The 23,141-nt window shown below is 42.9% G+C and overlaps 2 protein-coding genes across 5 annotated transcripts in view; one reads left to right on the top strand and one right to left on the bottom strand.

Moving 5' to 3' along the window:
• Nucleotides 1–13,040, top strand: part of TRAK1 (trafficking kinesin protein 1) — a gene marked incomplete at both ends in the record, with an annotated part of 107,369 nt that extends 94,329 nt beyond the window's left edge. For all 4 annotated transcript variants that reach the window (XM_080610231.1, XM_080610230.1, XM_080610229.1 and 1 more), the window contains 2 exons: nucleotides 7,802–7,904; nucleotides 12,242–13,040. In XM_080610231.1, the coding sequence (XP_080466357.1) occupies nucleotides 7,802–7,904; nucleotides 12,242–13,040 (902 nt within the window). The remainder of the gene's footprint in view (nucleotides 1–7,801; nucleotides 7,905–12,241) is intronic.
• A 6,021-nt stretch (nucleotides 13,041–19,061) lies between these two features.
• On the bottom strand, nucleotides 19,062–22,935 carry CCK (cholecystokinin; the record flags this gene model as incomplete). The annotated part of the gene is made up of 2 exons (XM_080611224.1): nucleotides 19,062–19,198; nucleotides 22,677–22,935. The coding sequence occupies 2 exons, from the start codon at nucleotides 22,933–22,935 to the stop codon at nucleotides 19,062–19,064; spliced, it is 396 nt and encodes a 131-aa protein (XP_080467350.1).
• Nucleotides 22,936–23,141: the final 206 nt, after the last annotated feature.

The following is a 23,141-nucleotide window of genomic DNA, read 5'->3' as shown; positions in this document are numbered from 1 at the left end:
TGGGGCAGCCACAGCTTCTCTGGGCACCCTGTGCCAGCGCCTCAGCACCCTCACAGGGAAGAGCTTCTCCCTAAGAGCTCATCTCAATGTCCCCTGTTTAAGTTTAAACTCAAGAGCAAGTTCAATTCAGTTACCTCAGATACAGTGACCTGTTCTTAAATTCCCTTTGAGATAAATAATTAGAAGGATATTTTTATGCAGACATTTGACAAATGTCATTTCCTTCATTCCCTCTTCACCACACTATTAAATTCTTCATATTTATACCATATGAAGACTTAAACATTTTTAAGTGACACGAGTTATTTGATTCTCTGAACTGACACTTGCAGTCTACAGTTGCACAAGGTTACAGGTTCTCAGACTATAGATGGGGCTAGAGTTTGTGGTTTCTTTTTTTAGTCACTGTTTTGGGGTTTTTTGTTCTGTTCTAATGATCTATATAGGAGTGTTAGTCTTTGTTAAGATTTGCTACTTATAAAGGATTATATTTAGTCCAGAATAAAAAACCTTCCAGAACTCCTTTTTCTTCAGACTTTTTGTTTCTGTATAACTACTTTCAGTGAAGACACTTCCTTCCCCCTCCTTTCGGGAATAAATGATAACTTAGTAGTTAGCTGGTCTTTAGAAGATTAGATTGTCTCAGGGCTAGACGATAATAATTCTGTTACTTTCATGAAATGCAGAGTGTCCTCAACTCTTGCTGAAATGGCAGATCAGTGCTTTCAACTACTGAATATAAACTGTTTTCTATCAGTTGTGTTAAGATTAAGCTTAAAAGAATCTTAAGAGCACCGAGTCCAATATTTATTTAACACTGAAAATCCACCACTAAACCATGTCCGTAAGCACCACATCTTTTAAATACCTCCAGGGATGGTGACTCAACCGCTTCCCTGGGCAGCCTGTTCCAATGCTTGAACATTCAAACACTCCAGCTTACCCTTACATTGGCAAAAGTTTTATTTGTTCTATGAGATCTATTGCCCAGGAATAATGATTATATTATTTTATATATATTAATATGGAAATAAATCATACCTCTGCAGGAGTTGTGTACAGTTTTGGATATTATCCATGTTTTTATGATCTTGGAAGAGTCTGAATAACAACAGCTAGGAAAGCTAAAGATTTAGGAAACATGGACAAATAATCAAAGACTACAGAATAAAAGATTCAACAAAAGATGTGGTTCATTTTAAAATGTGTTGCTGCAGAGAGGAGGGGAGCAAGCAGTTCTTCATGCACTCAGGTTACAATAGGTGTGCAAAAGCAGCTGTTTGGATTATAATTCAGGTGAAGAATTCTCCAATTGTACAAATACTCAACACAGAAACGTAGAAAATTTGGAAACTTATAGGCATGGACTATACATAGACAAGGATATAGATACAGCTCAGTTCTTTGGAGTCTTTTAAGAATGTATTAGCAAAACATCTGTGGGCAATGATTTGGAAGAGTTCTTTCTTTGGAGTAGAAAATTAAGTGTAGTCCTGTGCTGTGATTAGAAGGACTAGTATTAGACTGGCAAGAAAGACTAGTATTTCCCTCCATTTTCTTTCTCCCATTACAGTTTGAATACAGGTCGTTTATTAACTGGATATTCCCTGGTTGCTGGTGATTTTGCCTGGGATAACTCTAGTTATCTCAGACAAGGTTTTTAAGCATATTCCCTGCATAATAAATTGGCAATGTAGGTAAAATCATGAAATTTCTTATTTCATCTTGTACTGTTTGCTGAGAAATTTTAATATATTACAGAAATGGATAAACTGGTTGAAATTAGTAACTTTGTGGAGAATGAACAAAATGCGTTGAAAACTTAATCATTCTTCATCCTTCCTTCAAATTGCCCAGCTGCTTAGGATTTAGGAATATCCATGAGCCACCACATCCCTGGTGGTTGCATTGCTCCAGTGGAGCCAAGGCACAGCTTTATCTGCTTCTTGTTGAAGCCATTTGTCAGCCGATATATAAAGAAAAGATAGTTGAGGATGTTTTCAGACTAGGCACTAATGTGGCAGAGCTTTTTAGGATCCACTAAAGAATACCCTTTGGGAGCAGAGATGTGTGTTTAGCTTATGAGTTTCTTTTGTGTTTAACTGTTGTGCAGCCATTGCTTCTGTTGAAAAAGCATTATTTCTGCCTCTCCTTGATTTCTCTGTAAGAAATGCCGTGCAGGTAGGGGTGTGTATGGCCTTGTGGTTCCTTAGAGCACTGTCACAAGCACAAGGTTACGACCTCATTGCTTCCATGATTCCAGAGGAGATGCCAGTTGGCAACGTACAGAATAAGCTCTGTGAATGTGGAAGTAAATAAAGGAAAGGAGAGAAATATCTTGGAAGCCATCTTTAGTGCTTATGTTTGTAATCCAGAAGAGCTCCATTGTGGAAAAATCTAGTTCAAGAAGTTCATAAAAGCCAGCAGGTATCTCCCTGCAGTTGCTACTGGAAGACCACAGAGCATGCCAGTCTGGAGCTGCAGGTCTTCTAACCTGAAAACAAAATGCCTTTGGAAATACAGTGCCTACAAGGATGATTTCCAGGAGGTGTAAGTCAACTTAGTCTTTTGGCCAGGTGTCTGCTTCATTCCATATATATGCTTTGAGGTTTGTATCTTACCATTTCTGCTCTGGAGATGAAATGTTCTCTGGCAGAGTACTATAATAGTCCTATTCTTAATGCCATTTTGTGGGCATGCAGAGTACATGAGGCCAAGAGACGTCAACATTTGAACATCCAGGAGAGCAAAGATTGCTGGTAGTGCCCAAAGTGTCTCGTTGCCAAAATAAATGTATTCAGAACACATTATCAGTTGCTCCTTGTTGAGTGATGGCTGGAGTCAGAAGTCATTCTAAATGATCCTTGAATTTTCTTGTCTCTATGTTGAAACCTATAGTATCCACTGGTATATAAAATAACTTCCTCACTGTAGATGCAGATTATATCCCAATTATGGCACTGAGCATTTCAGAAGTTAGCACGTGTGTACTTTATGACCTGCACTTAGTCTCTCACTGCTACATACTGTGTGTGTGCTGGAGTAACTTTATAGAAGATTGTAAATTCTGGAATCACAGTTTTAGCCTAATACCCAGGAATTAGCTTGAAATTTATGTGTCACTTGTGTAGACTGTCAACAAAGCTGAAATGGTAAAGAAGTTGTAGGATGCCAGTCATGTTAATACCATCTAGAAGAAGTCATTTTTGCAGAACAAGATTTTTGTAACCTCAATATTTTTTGATTTTATTATTTGAAAGAAACTGTAGTATATTATAAAATACAGTCTGTTTGGGGGAGGGGTTGTTTGGGGGGTGTGTGGTTTTGGGGTTTTTTTTGTTCTTTTTTTTTTAATTCATTGCCTTTTAGGTTTTTCTTAACCAAAACGAAAGCACCCAACCAAAACCAATCTGTTCAGAGCACTTAATAACATTGTGAATGTGCTCACTCTGAAGTTGAAAGGGCTACACTTGATTCAGTATGTGCTTAATTGCATGCTGGCCTTGAGTGCATGAACTGGTGTTTCAGTACTTGTGTTTATTGGTTCCACTGATGGATTGCTTTGAACAGACATGTGCACAGCGTTACCAGGTCAGCTCTCTTGTACTTCATGTTTAGACCTTAACCATGACATGGAGATCTTTCCAAATAGGTGCCCTAAGCTCAAAACACCACATAATGAATGTCTTATGTTTGAGTTGCTTTTAGCAGGATTGCTATACGTGCTTTTAAGAGGTTACCATTGTACAGAAAAGCAATGAATCTTGTAACTCTTAGAACTAAGGTTTTGATGCATATTTAAATATATTTTATTTTCAAATAGCATGACTATTTCACAGTAATTCTTTAAGAAAAGTCTGTCAGCAGTTTCTGTATGGGCTTTTAGAATGCTGGAATTTTAATCTGGGGACCCTGGGCTGCATCAGCTCGTGTTGAAGCCACATTGAATACTTTGAAGTCTTTTTACATCTGTGCTTCATGGTTTTAAACATATGAGAGGGAGACAATTGCCAGAGGAAAGCTAAGAAAATCCTGCTCCAGCGTTCCCTGTATGCTCTCTGTAGCACTGGGTATCAGAACTCTCACCTCTGGACACCCAGAGTCTATGAACTCTGCTAAATGTACAGTACCTGAAGCAGCTATCTTGCACTGTGGAACCTAATGGGGTTGTGTAACCTAGTTTTCATGAACTTCACCTTGCCCAAGAATGGAGTTAGGGACATAGATTGGCAAAAGTCGATTCCATAGCTTGCATTCCAGATGATCACAGTGGAGAAAGAAAATGCCTGTTAATGGTTATCCTCTGCCAAAGCAGGCAGAGGTGGTCTTGTTTCTGTTCAGCAATAAAATAAATTTCTAATGCTTTATATACCAGCTATTGCTCTAAGGACTCTCCCAGCCTTATTGTCATTCTATCCCTGCCTTGCCAGCCAGTGCTGAAGAGATGCCCAGATGCCACTGGGAACCAGGTTTTTTCCTTTTCTTAAAACATGCCAAAGAAATGATGAGCAGAGTGGCTTGTTTCAGAGCTAGACTGAAACATTACCTTTGTGCCAGTCTGGATCGAGTCAGACTGAAGACTTCTGGTTTTTTGTTTTAAAGCTCATTTTTGAATAATTTGTATTTGCCACAATAGGTGTTTATATAAAACATAGAGATTTACTGACTGCTCTGTGCTCTCTGCTTCCTCACTATCCATCTGGTGGCAGCACAGCAAATTTGAGTTTGGAACCAGTGGTGTGAAAGTTGATGCTGTTTTGGCATAGCTACCTCTTCCAGATCTTCCTCAGACTCTGTCTTGATGCCTTTTTGTGGCCACTAGTTTGCTTCCTCTAACTTTATACCTTCCTCTGCACCAGTTGGTTGAAAATCCAGATAAAATGGCCTTTTGAGGGTTCCCTGGGCCTGTGATCATATCCTAACCACCTCTGGTCTGCTGTTTGCACCCAAGCATAATGGTCCATAAGCTCGTGAGTACTGCAGCTGGATCCGAGTTTTACGTGGCTCTGTAGCTTTGTGTTTGAGTGGGGAAAGCTCTGTTTTCCCAGAAGATGGAGCTCTCTGCCTTCAGTTTGACTGGTACCTGCTTAGTTTTGTGGTATTTTAAACGATGTTTTTACAACAGTGTGCGTGCTTCCAGGGCAGAGTCTCTTCCAGCTATAATGCTTTACATTTTTCCAAAAGTGCCTACAAATTGTTTGAGAAAAGAAGGTAAAAAATCATTAATTACTGAGAGACAAAACATGGTCCAGCAGCAATCGAAGGTTCAGCTTGAATTGTATTTAGGAGAAGAAGGCACCAGTGGTTTAATTTGTGGTTTCTTGATGGATGGAATTAAATGATGTTTCTGTAAAGTTTGTTAAACACTGAATTATGTACAGATTTTTTTCATACAGATACAAAGCCTTGTTGTTAATCTACTACTGCTTTGAAAAAGAATAAAACATATAAAACATTGGTTTCAGACAGTCACTTGGAGCAGACGTTTATGTTTAAAAGAATTACTTCACTGTATGTACATGTGATGATAGTCTCTTACTATAACCTCATGTATCACTTCCTCACAACCTTATACCAACTCAGGAGATGGCCATTCTTATGTGAATTACTAGGTTAGGAATGAATCATTTTGTTTCTATTTTATAAACTTGGTTCATTTGCAGCCACGGATTCTCACTCACTCTCTTTGTATTGTGTCCAAAGGATGGAAAATGCTACAGCAATGTGATACACCCCATTGTTGACTGATGGAGGATGAAGCTGGTACAGGACTTTTTTAGTGGTATTTGAGGGTGGAATACATCATTGGAAATGGATGATTATTTTAATAGCTTTGATTTATTTTCTCTTATTTCAATCAGTGATTTCTCTACTTTTAGCAGCCTTCTCCTATCGCTGACTCATTGAGAGCAATGAGTCTTGGTTTTGCTAATGCAGCTGTGTATTCTCAATGTGCCTGTTTCCAGTCTGGGGGGATTCCCAATGGATATCACAAATGGGGGAAAACGCACTTACTGTATTCCAGCTGTGTGCTTTGGGTTGAGCTTGCAGTCTTAAACCAGCATTGCTTTATTCTGTTCTCTATTCATCATCCAGGGATAATTGCTTTGTTTCTACCTGATTTATGTTGAAGTCCTTTGTTTTCTCCAATTAACCAATTTTTTCATGTCCAGCTATTTGAGCTCTTTCTCCGGATTTTAACTCTCTACAATATGGAGAGAATCATGATTGCTAGGCTGTGCTCCCTTGTAATAGCTTTTATAGTGCTCACACTAACCTCTAAAGCAACTGGATTCCTGAAGCAGCATAATTACCATCTCTGGAGGTGAAGTAGAGCTTGTTATTATGTCATGCTGTGCTAGCATTTGAGTGTGTTAACCTAACACTCCAGTAGGCTTTTAGAAATACCCTTCTTTAATGTACAGCAGTACATTCCAGTGCTAAATAGCCTCACGTTTTATGCTTAGCCACCTCTGCTTCCACTGTTCACACTCCCCATGCTCTCCCCTTCACACACTGCTTAGATGTTGTCTTAAAGGAGTACCTAATTGCACACGCTGTTTTGGAGCTGTGATACTTTCTATATGAAAAAGGGAACACAGCCACAATTAAGACTTGCTCTGCTTCTGCTAAGCATCTCTGGAAGGTCAGGGTGGTGTCTGGTCTAGTTGGTCGGTCTGTCTGTCCTTTGCAATGTGTTGAATATAGTTGTGTACTGTGATATTAAACGGGGCTTAATCAGGGAATGGCTCAGAGGGTTGGGTAGGATGGAGAGGGAGGGAGCTTGCACACGGGTTTTAATTGTGCATGTCTTTTGAACACTGCTGAGTTTGGTTACTAAGTAAGAGAACCTATGCAATCATGATATCTTTGATGGAATATTTAACTCTGGGTGATTTTCAACCAGCTTTTCAGATGCATGGCTCTTAATTTTGTAGCTATTCTGCAATAGCCCCAGCTGCCTTCTATAGCAGGTTAATATATCCACAGAAGGATCTCTACTAAGGAGAAGGAAATTGGCCTAAATCCTTCATTTTTTAAATTAAGCTGTATTGCTTCTTCCCAAATTACTGATGGACTGAAAGTAGCATCTTTACAGCCACATTTGTTGGGAAAATTATTTCCTACACTGTTTATAAATATTCAAACCCTGCTATGTCATGCAGCTGAGGATAGGCCTTAAAGAACCTAAACACATGTACAAGAGAAATGTCACAGATGGGCAGTAGTGGATCCGAAAAACTACCACTTTCCTTCCTGTGGATGTGAAAAGGCAGAGACAGAAACAGTAATATGTGTCCATTCCCTCTCCTCCCGCCAACAATCTATATTCCCATTAGCGAGCTGGATCCACTACTGAGAAGTAATGGGGATACCTTGTTGTGGATCAATTTAAAAGCTGAAATGCAAAAGCATTCAGGAGATCTTAGTGCTCCTGAGCTGGTACTAGAAATTGAAATTGCTGCTTATAACTTCCCACTGATGCAAGTTGCTAGTTTAGATGAGGCCTAACACTTCAAGCATTGCCTGAATCTGGTTTGAGCAAGGCTTACCTGCAGTGTTAGTGGTCATGGACAAGTTTCAGCAGACCCTTTTAGCACTGGCCTTGGATTCCTGGATGCATTTGTTCTGGAGCACAAGTGTTTGTTGGAATACTGTAGCACTTGTGTATTTCACTTTGCTTGCATTGATCCATCTGAGGTAGCTCATCACTTCTTGCATCTGTCTTACCAGCACATGGAACTTTGGTTTTTCCCCTTTACTGTGTAAAATGCAAAGAATTTGCTTTTTTTTAATGTAGTACCTCATCCTGGGAAGTGCATGTCACAAACCAACTCCACCTTCACCTTCACCACCTGCCGCATTCTGCACCCCTCCGATGAGCTCACACGAGTCACACCAAGGTAAGGGTTTCCCATGATGGCAAAGCGTTCAGCTCCATCAGTTTTCCCTCTAACCAAATGCAAAGTAACAGGATAAGCAAAAGCAGTAGGTGAATTACAACACTCCCCAGCTTATTTTTCCTATTTTGTGTTACCTCAAAACCTGATTTTCTCAGAGACATGTGTAATGGTTGAGAAAGCCAAGCAAAATAGCTTAACTTTTGTTGTCTCTAGTTAAAATATTGCAGGATCAATAATTAAATTGGATTCCAATATCCAAACCAGACCCTTGATACCAAACTAGTTGCAGTCCTCATGTGTGAATGCTCAGAATGGGGTGTCTCACCAAATATAGGAGTGATTTTTTTTCCCATGAGGTAAATCTAAATCTTTGGTGCAGAAGAAAAAGGGGTGCTCGGGTAAAGAAAGGCAGGAAGTACATGAAGAGAGGAAAAGGAAACACGCCCCAGTCAAAACTAGAGAGTTGTCTGCTTTGTTCCTTGGTGTTAGTTGTTGGAAACGAGTTCATAGTAGCCAGACTGAACTAATGAACTGGCTTAATAACAGCAGTTGGCATGTATAGGCAGTACATGCCCACAGAAGGCAACTGGATAGCCTTATAGTTGAAAGTCTGAGAACCAGTGGGGGTGAGTGAATTTCATACCTAAAGAGGGAACTTTCCTTTCTTAGTGAATCAGTACTTAAAGGATGTTCTATCTGTTCAGAAGGACAGTGCCTCATTGCTTTCTCTGCCCCTCGCAGCTCCTGTGTAGGAGCACACCGTTGTGTGAGTCTCCTTTCAGAGCTGATGTGTCTGGACTTGTTTAGTCATGAGATGGGCACTGACTGCCTAAGGAGTGCGTGAAAAGTAAGGATATTACTGAATATGAAAACCTGTGAGGTGGAAAGGAACTGAATGAGTCCATGTAACTTTTCTGCTTCCTTTTTTGAATGTAGTTAATCATGGCCTGTCTGGTTTGAATTTATTCTTTTCTGTCTTCTCAACACTGTTACTCAAGAGATCCTTTTAAATGGCTGTAGTTCTGTTTTCATTTTCTTATTACTGTTGAACTGCTGTTGATTATGGTCATAATAAACTCCTTGATTACATTGGTTACTAAATCTAGCAAAGGAGCCATACTGACGGCTAAATGCAGTGTATTTTCAGCTGCCTTAGTTAAACCAAAGTTCATCCTTCCTCATCATTCAGGAGGAAGAAGAAGGAAATAAACAGTGTGATGTTTTCAGCAGACATGTTTAAGGAGCTCCTCCTTACCAACTGTAAACGATTCTTCACAGGTCATGTGAGGAGGACGAGGAAACTGCATTATGTCTCCTTATGCTGAGAGGAGGGATAGGGCACACACTATGATCCAGCGTGGCAGGGGGTGAGCAACACTGCCAGCAGTGTCTGTGTTGGCAGGGTCTTGTCCAAGGAATGCCAGTGTGTGTGGCACCAGCTAACCCAAAGAGGTTTGGTATTTGCCTACCTGGTTGTCTTTTAACCTAGCCTCTAACCCAGGTGATGCTCTAACCTGACTAAATTTCCTCTCTCTAAATGAGGTGCTCATTTATGTGTTTCTGTTCCCAGTCTAACTCTGAAACTGTCACTGGGCTGAGTCGTTAAGGCCAGTTTGAGTCTTTCTGTATGTGTGTCCAGGCTGCTCTGCAGCATTGGTCAGTTTAATGGGGAGAATACTTCCCAGTTAAAGTAATGGCAAAATGATCAAACAAAAAAGCAACATTAGCATAACAACTGCTTTCTAGCAGGGATGTCTGGGGTTTTTAATTGCTCTGTAGTGTCTTCTGTGCTGACAAAGCAGTAGAACTGCTAATCCGAATACCTGTGCAACTGAAATCTGGAGCTGGAAAGAATGAAGCTGTTGGAGGTAATAAGCCATTGGAGTGCTGTAGTTTTAATCTTGTGGCTAGGACATCTTAGAAGCCTGATAATGAACACCCTGTGTCTGGGTTTCCAAAATGTATTTGGTCCTACTCTGTAGAAAGTCAGCTCATGCAGGAAGTTTTCTTTCTCTTCCTGTTTCCTCCCTCGTGCTTTTCAAGACTTCTGTACTTCTGTGTTTTCTCAGACATTTTTACATTACAGTTTACAGGGAGGAATAGATGGGATTCCTTTTGTTGAGTCACAGCTGCAGGGTAAAAATCCTTTGGCAGTTTCACTTGCTTATGGTAGAAGTTCCAGATCATTGTACAGATCCTGTTGGTCACATCTTGGTCAATGGAGAGAGACCTGACTTGGAGCTTCATAGCATCAGCTTGATATTTCCTTAATTAAGGAGTGCCTTATATACCATTAGATGATGATCTAAGCTTATCAGAAAGCTCAGCTCAAAGCATTCCAGGGTGCTTGACCTCACAGAGTTCACTAGTGTAAGGTGAAATGAGACTGCAAATTCCAGTCTCATTTGGCCATATGGACAAAAAGGAGGCAATTCATTCATTGGCGTGTGTCTCCTCTATACATGGAAATCCAGCCAGACTTGTCTCAGTGTGGCTATTTGATGCATTTCTTGGTACAGAAAACCCAACTTTAAGTAGCATGTTATGGCTGAGCCAATCCAACAGCATGGCTCTGCTGGAAAGGGGAGATCCTATTCCTTCCCCTCTTCCTCCCCCTTGCAGCTGCTTGGTTTTCCTGCTCCCTTGTGGTGGCTTTGGCTTTTGTCTGCCTCTTTGCTGAGTGTCTCTACTTGCTAACCTAGCAAGATGAAGGGGAAGATATCCTTCTTTGAGCAGTGGTGAGCTCTCAGGTCAGTGAATTGTCTGTTAGCATCAGGTGTTGCATTGTTCAAGAGCCTTTAAATGACGTTAAAGGGGACGAATCCATGCCTAGGAAATACAACTGTGGAATGACATTTTTATGTGTGTATGTGTGGCAAAACCCATCATTTGAGCACGGTTGGGAAGGTTTGTTTAAAGGTGAATGGAACCCTTGGGATTCTCCCAAATAGACATGAATTTGGAGTGTCGTGGATGTCCCACATGCCTTGTTTCTGGAATAACCGAGTGCATCGCACCTTATTCAATGAATGGTGTACCTTGGACTTCCATAAATTGAGTGGGGATTATCCATAGGTAAACATGCTGTGGCTAACCTGATCTATTAGGAACAAGGTTTTTAAGGATGTCACTGTAGTGCCAGAAACACTCAACCCTCAGTGTCCATGAGATCTCAGACTTGGCACAAAGGACTTGGGATGTCTTTGGAATTGCATTGAGTCTGTGTTCAGTCAGATGGGCAGCTTCTGGGGAGAGGGTGATTGCCAGAATGAATGCAATTTGATATTACATAAGAAATTCCAACCCTTAATAACTATCAGTAGTGTGCTTAAAAAACATTTTGTTTTAAATGCCCTAAGAGAGCACTAAACATCAGTATGTCATAGAATCATAGAATCGTTAGGGTTGGAAAGGACCTTAAGACCATCTAGTTCATGTCTGTCACTTGTTCTGAATGTGCAGAGTATTGCCCATTCAATACTTTCTTGTCCACTGCCTGTACGTAGTTTATTTTTAGACGAAAGAACTGGAATTGGGGAGCAGTTTAGCAATGTTTCAAACTATAGAAATGAATGTTTTACCAGATGAACTGTAGGGTGGCTCTTTGCACGCTTGGTTTGCTGCTGTCAGTTACCCACTGGCCAACTGACAAAGAGCTCGAAGCTGTTTTCCTCATCACCTTTGAAGATAATTCACACCATTGTGCATCTCCATCCAAACTCAGATCCTCCATCCCCTTACCCGTAAGTGAAAATGAATTCAACATAAGAAAGGTTTGACTTTACAGAAGCACGTGTTGGTGACAGTGCCAACTTCCAACAGCTTTGCTACAGATGCTTCTGTAGCAAGTATGTTCACCTCCTCCCTTGCTGCTGTCTCTGCTATGACCCAGCAGCACTAAAGACTAGCAGCTCTGTGCTCAGAGTGACACCAGAAAGTAAATCTGTCTTGCTTATACCATTAGTCAAGTCCTCCCTGTATCCTTGTCTCAGGGAAGCAACTGGGAGTTGTGACAGCCAGTTGATCAGGAAGAAAAACTGAAGGGTGCTGATCAGGAACCTGTCACTTTGTTTATCAGAAGAAATGTGGTGGTAGGTGCTGGGGAATGCATCCATCTCATGAGACAGGGTGGTGAAGCATGCTAAGTGCAGAGATGTGTTTTGTAAGAGATGATGCTTTTGCACTTGTCATCACATTTCTGAGGAGCTGGGAACTGGCAGTTTTGTGGGCACCCTCAAAATGGATAAAAAGCCCTGCTGGGAGTTAACAGTCTTGCTTGCAAAGTAAGCTCTAATTCCGTAGTGGAGAGAATAATTTGCCTGCTCCTTTGCTTTCAGCCTTAACCCAGCACCTACTCCAGCTGGTGGCAGCATTGGCAACTTGAAAGGCACCCCGGTGGCCACCCCCTGCACCCCGCGGCGCCTGAGCTTGGCCGAATCCTTCACTAACCTCCGGGAATCCACGACGACGATGAGCACGTCTCTGGGGCTGGTGTGGCTCCTGAAGGAAAGGGGCATCTCGGCAGCAGTGTACAATCCACAGAGCTGGGACAGAGCCAGCAAAGGCACCCTCCTGAACACGTACATCCCTAAGATGGCCATCATTCCTTCCACTCCTCCAAACTCACCTATGCAGACACCTTCTTCCTCCCCTCCATCTTTTGAGTTCAAGTGCACCAGCCCACCTTACGACAACTTCTTGGCTTCGAAGCCTGCTAGCTCAATCTTGAAGGAGGTGAGGAATAAAAAGAACATCAGGAACAGTGAGAGTCAGACTGACGTGTCTGTTTCCAACCTTAATCTCGTGGACAAAGTCAAGAGGTTTGGTATTGCCAAAGTTGTGAGTTCAGGGCAAACATCAGCTCCTCCTTTAACTGATGACCAGGGACCTCTTCTCTGTGGGGCACAAGGACCAGTGAGGGCCTTTGTTCCTGGAGGCCTGGCACCAGACGGTCTCCCATTGGGCTGCCCTGCTGTAACCAGTGCCATTGGGGGCATCCAGCTCAACACTGGCATCCGAAGGAATCGGAGCTTCCCCACTATGGTGGGTTCCAGCATGCAGATGAAAGGCCCAACATCTCTCACTTCGGGGATCCTCATGGGAACCAAGCTGCCGAAGCAGACTAGCTTACGGTGAAGGACTTCATTTTTACCGCTTGTCTTTTTAAATACAAGTACTCTTGATTCTCTCTCCGATCTCCTTTTCCTTTCCCCACCACCCCTTCATTGCCTCTTGAGTTTGACAAATCAACTTCGTGCCTAATGGGAGAAATGTGTAAACTTTGTATAAAATGTGTAAATATGTACCAGATCGGTTGTAACTAATGGGATTATTTTACTGCTCAGTTGAGTGCAGAGGCTCTGTGTTATGATTGCTGTTATTAAAGGTAACTCACTAACCTTTTGAAAAGTTTTTTTCTAAGATGCACTGAAAAAACCCCACAAAAGAATAAAACCAACACTAAATAACTTGACTAGGACAACGTGAATCCTGTAGCTAGCCCAACTTGAGTCAGAGGTGCATGGGAAGCTGTTGAATGTGTTACGTGAGACCTCGCGGTACATCACTTGAAGCATGGGAGCATTTGTGCTTCATTAAAGCAAAAAGCACTCACTTGAACATGGTAGTTTTAATTTTGCTTCTGTAGATGAGTTACTGGAGTGCCTGCCTATTATGCCTGAATGGATGGAACTGCATTTTTCTGTTCTGTATTCTCCTCCTCCCCAAGATGAGACACTTGAAGCAATCCTGTGTCGAGGTCGACAGGCCTGCTGGGTACCTGGAGTATCAACATGTTTCTGTTTCATGTGGCACACACACACACACACACACACACACACACACACACACTGTGTGACTTCTCTTTTGGCTTCTGTTTTGTTTTTCAATGCTACACTGGATTGTGGAGGGGAAAATGCTTTACTGTGTGGTGCTGCCTCTGAAACACGCTTTGTCTGTGCCCCCAAAGAGAACAGCTCTCACTGACTGGGAGGTAAATGTGGCAATGACTTCCTACAAGTCAAAGCTATGGAACAGATTGACCGAGGCATGTTGCAGAAGAACATGTAGCAAAACCAGTGTTAGAACAAGGTGTGTCCTTCAAACCTTGGCAGAGAAGCACAAAACCCATTTAGTTATGGAATGGTACAAGCTGGAAAGAGGAGCTCGCAGTTGCCCACTGGTCTCTAGGGTGAGAATATTGCCCACCTATTACCTGTTTTCAGAGAAACCTCCTTCATGCCCAGTTGGACCTTGGCAGAGGCATAAAGGTGGGAAGCACTTTATTTCACAGTCTCCTAAGCTGAAAAAATACCTCCCAATACCAAACCTATAACCCCCTGCTTTATCAGAAGGGAAACAAAAGGCCTCGTAACAGCCTTTAGTTACAGCCCAAGCGATCCTTGTTTCTATTGTGAGTTTCTTCTCTGTTTCTCCCAAAGTTCTGCTTGTAGAGAGAATTGGAATATCCTAAAACTGAATAGACTGGAAAGAGCTTGTTTCTAGAGCATTTGTTCAGAAGGGAGATGGAGAGGAGTGAAGGGTTTAACATCCACTTTCTTTTCCTTGCATTTCTTGTGGCATCTAAACCAAGCTCCCTGTTTGTTCCCGTTATCCCACTACACGTACTTGCCGTGAATTACTGTTCGTACCAGACTGTTACTGAATCATTAGCACTGATCACTTCTTGTATAAATGAAACTGTCTTTTAGTCTCTGTGATGAGAGGTAGGTGGGTGGGTTTGGTCTCTTTTCTGAATGAAGTAGTTACTGCAGTAGTGCTATGGACACTAAGGGTATGTTTGAGAAAGGAAAAACACATGGGGCAGTTTCTGCATGTGTTTGAAGACTTCTATTTATTCTATGAACTTACAATGTTTCAGTAAAATGTCATCAGCTCTCTCCGCTGTTGTATGTGTGCACTTATTGCAAGTGAATTTAAGTATCTTTTTATTTGAATGTATCTTAAACCAGTAGATAGAATAACAGTTGATTCTGGAAAAACAAAACGTGGACTTCATGGACCATTTTCTATACCCAGAGGGAGAAAGCAATACCATATGAGAGCTTAAAGTGTCGAAGTTAATCATGCAATCAGGAAGTATTATTTAGCCTTTAAGGAGTCGGGGCTGTCCACCCGCCACAGAAAGCAATTGTAACACATCAGAAAGATGAAATCTAAACTTTTCTTCACTAATAATCAATAAAATAACATAAAAAGCTGCATCGTTGTGTATTATTCATCTCTTGCCCTGTTGTTTTAAGGTGATAAATCCTCAACCTTGATCCCTTGTTTTTATCTTGGTGTCAAAGCAAGATAAGAGGCCGTCGGCAGGTTTGTTTTTTAAATGCTTAGACACAGAAGTGGTTGGAAAGTTTGGAGGTTTTAAGGTTGCTGGAACTGGTGAAACTTTGCTCAAAATGAAAAATACAGACCTCAATGTGCTGATTTTTATTGGCGTTCCAAGAAAGCAGATTTGAATGTTTGGGTATTTGGAGCAGGAGAAGGGTTTGAATTCTCCTGCCTAATACAATGCAAAATATGTAATGAATGTGAAAGGATGGAGTAAGGAGGAAAGATCCTGTGTTTTCTGGCATAGCCAGATGTGAGGTGTGCTGTGAGCCAGCATCCTCCTTCCTGAGGGAGGGAAAAGCCCAGTGCTGAGATGCAATAAAGGTAATGAGAAACTCCAAAAACCCTGCAGATGGTGAGAGCAAAGGAATGATAAAAGAGCTCCCTGGAGGAGGGGGTAGTCAGGCAGTAATTCAAGGGAAGATTAGACAGCCTCATAGGTTAGAGATGGATGTGTGTGAGCTTGAGAGGGAAATAGTATAATAGAATCATGGGCTGGTTTGGGTTGGAAGGGACCTTAAAGCTCATTCAGTTCCAACCCCTACCACGGGCAGGGACACCTTCCACTATAGCAGCTTGCTCCAAGCCCCTGTGTCCAACCTGGCCTTGAACACTGCCAGGGATGGGGCAGCCACAGCTTCTCTGGGCACCCTGTGCCAGCGCCTCAGCACCCTCACAGGGCAGAACTTCTGCCTTAGATCTAACCTGAACTTGCCCTGTTTCAGTTTGAATCCATCGCCCCTTGTCCTATCACTACAGTCGCTGATGAAGAGTTCCTCTCTAGCATTCACTTGTATGTTGGCTACTGAGGGGCAATGGGAGGTTGCTTCTTCCTAGAGATTTCAGTGCATTTTGGAGGAAACACCCCATATGCTGGTATTTGGAGAGCGTCTTTTTCCTCTTTCAGGACAGCAAATGCTGCCACAGGGTAACCAAGTCTGCATGAGCGAGCATCTGGAAACTCAGCTGATGTATTTAATGCACTTGGATGACTTCAAAGCAGATCAGAACTACTGCATATACAAACCTTGAAAGGCCAAATGGCTGGTGAATTGGTGCCTCTGCTCTGAAATGCTCCTCCATCCTTGCAATATCCCAGTGTCTCAGAAACTGCACTGGATGCATCTTCACCATCCTACGGCAAGGAACATGGTCATCCGCTCCAAAGGATGGGTTGGAGGGAAGGGTAAGTTGCTGGGGACTGTGTGTTTAAGCCTGGGCTGTGGACACATAGGATGTTCTTTGGAGAGCCAAAACTGGTATTTCAGCCTTTTGAGAGTCATCTCCCTTCCTTTTGCACCCAAAGCAGCGGATGGCCCCACACTGTCACGCTGAGGTTTAAAAGTGGCTCCCAGCTTCCTGAACACATCTGTTGGCTGCTCTCCACATCAGATCGAAAAGTCCCTGAGACGTGCCCTGCCTTCCTTTGGTACTGGCAGCATCTGCTGCCTGTAGCTCATATCCACGTTGAAGAATCAGCATCGTTCAGCCGTGCAATGGCATCTCACGGGGTGCTGCAGAGAGTGCTTTAATTCAGTTAAAAAGCCAGTTGAGGCCACAGAATAGAAACCAAAATCATTAAAGGCCTGGAAGTTATTGGTGTTCAGTGGTGCCCTTAGCTGTAATGTGGGCAGTGGGCTTTCATGTGAGAATGGCATAAACTCAAGAAGCTGAGTTTGTGTCTAAAAGATCATAGAGATTTTTGTCTTGCTGAAATAGGCTTCAAGCTGTGCTGAATCCCATTGCTGTTCAATAGATACAGGCACTTAGCAATGATTAAAGCTTGAACAAGCCCACAGACACTTTTATTTTCTTTGGGAGAATTTCCATGAGCTCAGGGGATATAAATCAAAGACACTGAAAAGCCTTTCCCTGCTCTAAGACATGGTAATGCTCTCATTGTGTCTGACTTGCAAATTTCTCTGCTCAGGCCATGGAGAGGGACCTCCTGGTTTGCACTGGGGCTTGCTGAAACGCACAGGGCTGGGATGCAGCTGGGAACATCTGGCTTTTATGAGGAAGGATTGCAGGAGCTGGGCCTGGTTTAGTCCAGAGAAGAGCAGACTGAGAGGGGATCCCATCAATGCACATAAACATCTCAAAGGTGGGTGCCAGGAGGATGGTGCCAGGCTCTTTTCCAGCGACAGGACGAGGAGCAGTGGCCATAAACTAACACACAACAAGTCTCACCTCAGCATGAGGAAGAACTTCTTTACACTGAGGGTGTCAGAGCACTGAACAGGCTGCACAGGGGGGTTGTGGAGTCTCCATCTCTGGAGCCATCCCAAACCCACCTGGACGTGTTCCTGTGTGACCTGCTCTGGGTGGCCCTGCCTTGGCAGGGGTTTGGAATGGGTGATCTACAGAGATCATTTCCAACCATAATGGTTCTGTGACTGTGATTCTGTGTCCCAGGCCCAGTCAGGATGATTCCCCACGTGTCAAGGGTGGAGGGGCTCGTGATGCAATCAAGTGGGAGAAGCAGAGCAGGATCCACATGCATTCCAGGGCAGATGAGACTGTTCCGAACTCAGGTGCACTGTTGCAGCTGAGGTTTCCCTTACACACTGCCCCAGCAACCAGGGAATGCTGCCCATTCCTGGCACATGGATGGCCCTCACTCTTGAGGGTGCTGCCTGGGTTTCCCCTCACCCCCATGAGGAGCATGGTCCCACAAGGGCAGAGTCACAGGCTCTGCCCCGCTAGCTCAGTGGGGTTTGCAGTAAGCTGCTCCCTCTGCCCAGGGCAGGGCTGCAGTCACCGTCCCTGCAAGTGTTCACACACTGTGGAGACGAGGCCTCAGTGCCATGGGTTAGTGGTGGCCTTGGCAGTGCTGGGGAATGGTTGGACTGGGTGAGCTTAAAGGGCTTTTCCAACCTGGTTGATTCTATGGTTCCTTGTTCCCACACTGCTGGGCCACAGCTAACTCAGGCTTTCCCCATGGTACTCAGGAGCGACCTGTTTCCATTTAGAACACTGTGACCAGATGCTTTGATACCTTCTTCCCCTCAGGATCACCTTCTGCTCTGTTCAGAGACCTGTCCTCACCCTGTCCCTGGTGAAGGCTTGGCTCACCACATGGCAGGGAACACTCTTTATTCTATGACACACGCTGTCCGCAGGACTTTCACACTTAGTTCCCAACATAAAATAACTAAGCCAGGAAGATGGAAGATGTTGGTGTCATTCATAGAATTCCAGACTGGTTTGGGTTGGAAAGGACCTTAAGATCATCCAGTTCCAACCCCCCGCCATGGGCAGGGACACCTCACACTAAACCATGTCACCCAAGGCTCTGTCCAACCCTCCTTTTTGTTTTTGGCACTGTTGTCTATTCACTACAAACCTGTGGGGTTGCTGTGTGGCTCAGCCCTTTACAAGCGGAGTCACTGGCCCTATCTGGCACCATCGTGTTTCTATTTGGACAAGTTCCCCTCAATTCACAGCTATTGGGACTGACACAAGACTTCTCTGGAAAGTGGCTCATTTGTCTGAACAAAGGTATTTTCCTGCCTTTCCTTATAGGAAGACGCCCGGCAACGTGCAGTGACAAGACAAGAGGGGGTAAGTTGAAATCATTTTAATACAATATCAATGTATGAGAAACCACAGAAGAAAGAAACCATTTTCTGGAAAATTCTGCATCTGTGTGTATTGCACTGTGGGGTCTCACAGACAGGTTCACACCGAACGCATGGCACAGTTTAAAACACGGACTGTGGAGAGGACAGGAAATGAATTTTGCTCTTTCTGTACAGACATGGGAGGGTGATTTTTTCTCTTCCTGTTGCTACAGTTTGCTGGTCTCTAGGAAGAGTACTCGTATTCCTCAGCGCTGCGGCGTCCGAAATCCATCCAGCCCATGTAGTCTCTGTCATTTATCCTGTGTGTAGGATCAATGGTCTGTACCCTGTTTCCCATAACTGAGAGCCTTCCAGTGGGACCTAAAGGAAAAGCATTGGGAGAGCAGAGAGTAAGTGGACACGTTTTACACGTTCATCTGTTTTCAGATCTGTTTTGATGTCTGCAGTAGTTGAAACTGTTCTACTTAACACTGGCCATGTAACACCACTGTTGTGTCATAGGGCAAAACACCATAGAAACATTACGGGAAATGTCCTGAAAATGGCTTGAGGTTTTCTTTATTGTAAACCAAACAGATCATTTTCTCCCTCCTGCTGCAGGAACATTCTGCTCCTGGCTGCCAGGAGAGAGTATGCGTAAGGAAAACACATGAGCTGTAAGTTGGAGGCAGAGTAAGAAACTTCCGTCATAGCAGAGACTGTCTTTATAATGGATGCATAAAGAGTCACCCTCCTAGTTCTTTTCTTTCTGGCTTCCCGTCCTCTGCAAGTTAAGATTAAAAATAGAGAATATCTAATAGAACAATAGAGAGAATTCTGTCAGTGTATAGTCTGTCACAGAAGAGAGATTCTTGGGGACAAGATCCCCTTTTCCCTTCCTATTTCAGTAGAGAAAGTCCGAACCATTCCTCACTCTTCCTGTAAGACCATACCCTTGCTTGCTGGTCCTGGGAGAGCTGCTCTAGATGCAAAACAACTCTGCTTGAGGGCAGACTCAGGCCTGTGGCAGGACCCCACCATAGCCCCGTGTTGCTTAAAGAGGCATAAGTGTAGGTACAGGAGCTCTTACAGTGCAAATTCAGTAACAAGTGGGGTAGAGTTACGAGTCCCAGGTTTTGTGGAGAAGGAGGAATAGTCCTGAAATGGAGAAAATGTCTGGAATTTATAGCTAGGGACATTTGCTTCTGGAATTATGCAGGGCTTGTCGCTATGTCGGTGATATTCTCATTGCTCATCCAAAGCTTCCACCAGGGCTGGATGCTGACCCCTGATCTTGCCTTACCCTTTCTGTCTTCCTTGCTTAAGGCATCAAAGAGACACAAACTATTTGCGGAATAATTTGTCAAGAAAGGGCTGTAATCCTCTCTTTTGACATCGTCACGTTCTGTAACTAAAAATGCAGGGGAAGATACATTACTTCTTTGTGCACTCCCTGAAAACAGCCAAAACTGACATATGTCAATAAATAGATCGAGGTCAAGCCTTGAGTGAGGAAGGAACAGATCCGATGCATTAGCATCAAGTTCAGGCTGAGGCTTGAGGAATACCTGAACTGATCAAAAAGGAAAAGAAGCCCAAATCAAACCCCACAAATCCAAATCTACACAATTGCTTTTCTTAGGGTTTCTTGTGCTTTGAAGGAGCCCTTGGTGACTCTGGGCTTCTATATTTGAAGGATTCCTTCACGTAATGATATTTAATGAACACGATCCATTAAAACCAAACCCAACTGCATTGTTTTGTTAGTGGTTGCAGAGGGATAGGAGACTTCCTGTGTCAGATTCACACTGAAAGCCTGAAGATGAAATGAATTGAAAGCTAGGGGTCACAAGCAGTAAAATTAACAGCACCTTAACTACCTTTCCTCAAACCACCAGAGACGTCCTGTGGATACTGCAGAATCAATGTGCAGCAAATGCAGTCCAAACTTTAGCAGTTTGGTTCTGAGGCTGCCATCTAGCCCTAACCTCTTGAGAGCATTTAACTCCCTCACTGTTTAAATTGGAAATATTGTCCAAAATCAGCTTTTCTATTCATCACAACGGCAAAAGCCATCACTGGTGACTGCTAACACTAGCAAATGCCCAGACTCTTTCCTCCTAGATGAAATTTTTGAGTGAGTACTGCAGTTTAGACAGGTTAAAAGTGACAAATAGAGTAGGTGGGAGTGTTCTACAGAGATTTTCTAGGAAGAAGTACTTCCCAGAACCTTTGTGTTAAATGAGAACATAAGGGTTTGGTGGGAACACTCTATGTATTGTTCATTTATAAACTAAGTAAATACTGGTTTATTCCTGTGAATCTTCTCTTCTGTAACTAGCAGCTACATCTACAACCCAGAGTCCAACTAGCCTAGTCATGTCACAAGAATCCCCTTACCTGCTAACAGTAACTTTGTAGAGTTAATTAGATTTGTCAATTAACATCTATGCAGGAGTTCTCCTTGGTGTTAATACTTAACAAAAAGAAGTCTTAAATCCAAAGTGGGTTTTTTTCACTTCATGTTAAGCTATTTGGAAATGTCAGGCAGATATCCAAGAGGATAGAATGGCTACATGTATTAGAATAAGGAGTTTTGTTTCCATGTAGGTGGGTGACAATGATTACACCAGGGAAAGGTAACGAGGATTCTGCTTTGTGGACTCCTGCAATAACATCCTTATTCAGTAACAGTTTTTACTGAATCATGGGATTTTGTGTCTGAATTCTCTTTCCATTAGATTATGAACTGCTACAAGAAGTTCCTTAATGGATATTGTGCCAATATTGGTATTGTGAGATAAAGTCTCTCAGACTGTATTAAAAGTGTTCTTTTCCTGTGGTTTCTGATTTGGCCCCATTCTATGCACACAGATGAATGCGTATGGCTGCATATGTAATGCATAAAAATGCATGCTGTATCTCTTAATTGCAGTCCTCCACCAAAAATCAGAACAGGATTTTGCCTGGCACAGAGGCCAGCAGTGAGGCTGTCAAGAGGGGAGGATGAAATGATGTACCTAAGGTTGTGTGCTGAGACAGGAGAACAGACAGCTCTCGGTTTTATAAAGCAAATTCTATCCTAAGCACAGTCTGGGGCTGAGAGTGAATTAATTTCTCAATGTCTCGATGCCGAAGTAATCCTTATAAATACAGTGCCATGGAGGTTTTTGAGTCAAGACTGTGTTCCCAGGCTGCCCAAGACCAAAAACCTGGCAGGAATTGACATGTTTTGAAGCAAATGTGGTTTTTCTTATCACTGCTTTTAGTTATTGTGTTGATAAATGTGAATTCTGATCTTTCAAAAGCTTTAACACTTTTGTAACTTCCTTTGGGAACAAATACACAGAAACCCCATTACTCAGATTTCCCTGGAACAGGTATTTTTGACTGAGGTGAGGTTAGCCATTTGGTATGTATTTATCCTCAGAAAAGACTTCCTGCTCTTCTGGCTTAAAACAAAAAGGGAAGGAGGAGGTTAACCAAATGAAGAAGCTCAAAGAAAAGGCAATTACTGTATTTTATCTGAGATACCACATGCTCAAAATGCCACCATAATTCTAAGGCTATGAAAATAGTACTCTAAAATAAAAGCTGGCCTGACAGGTAGGTTACATTTCCTTCATTTATCCGCACACAGCTCTAAGGCAGTGCCTGTCATGTCCATAATATTTTGGGAGTAGCTTTGCAGTAAATGAAAGAGTGTTCTTTACATCAACAACAACTGGGCAAAACTCTACATCCTATCTTCTCTAGGAATCAGTGCTAGATGGTGACAGGGTTATCCTAGCATGTGGGTATCCCTGCAGGTAGTTCCACTGATACAGAAGGAGCACAGTAAGGAGGAGATAACCAGTACCTTTTCTGGCTTGCTGGAGATACTTGGCCAACAAAGCACCGATGTTGGCTCTTTGGTCAATGCTCCCATCCAGCCTTGGCACAGGTTTCTGTGGGCCAGCAGCAGATGCAGGAGCTCGGACGTGCCGGTGATGTTCTGCCAAGCTTTGCTCAAGCTCAGCAGCCAGGGGATTCCCATTGTGTGAACCCAGAGTTTGCTGTCCAAAAGAGCTCACTGAGAGCACAGCAAGGAACACGCAGATGCATATACCACTGTACATTGCTGGAGGGAAAAGGAATGATGACAGGCTCTTAGAATGATCAGATTTACTGTGTTGTATGTTGTCCTTACCCCCAAATTCCACTGGGTGTAGTGCTTTCTGAGCAAACTAGGGCTGTGTTGGGGTTTTTTGAATGCAGGTAACTATGGGATCTGTCTTAAGCTGGAAAGCATGGGAATAGTTAAATAGTTACATATTCCTTGAAA

This window comes from Psittacula echo (assembly GCF_963264785.1).
Source record: "Psittacula echo genome assembly, chromosome: 2".
Lineage (NCBI taxonomy): Eukaryota > Metazoa > Chordata > Aves > Psittaciformes > Psittacidae > Psittacula > Psittacula echo.
The sequence above is the reverse complement of the archived record's forward strand: the minus strand, read 5'-3'. Positions and strand labels throughout refer to the sequence as shown.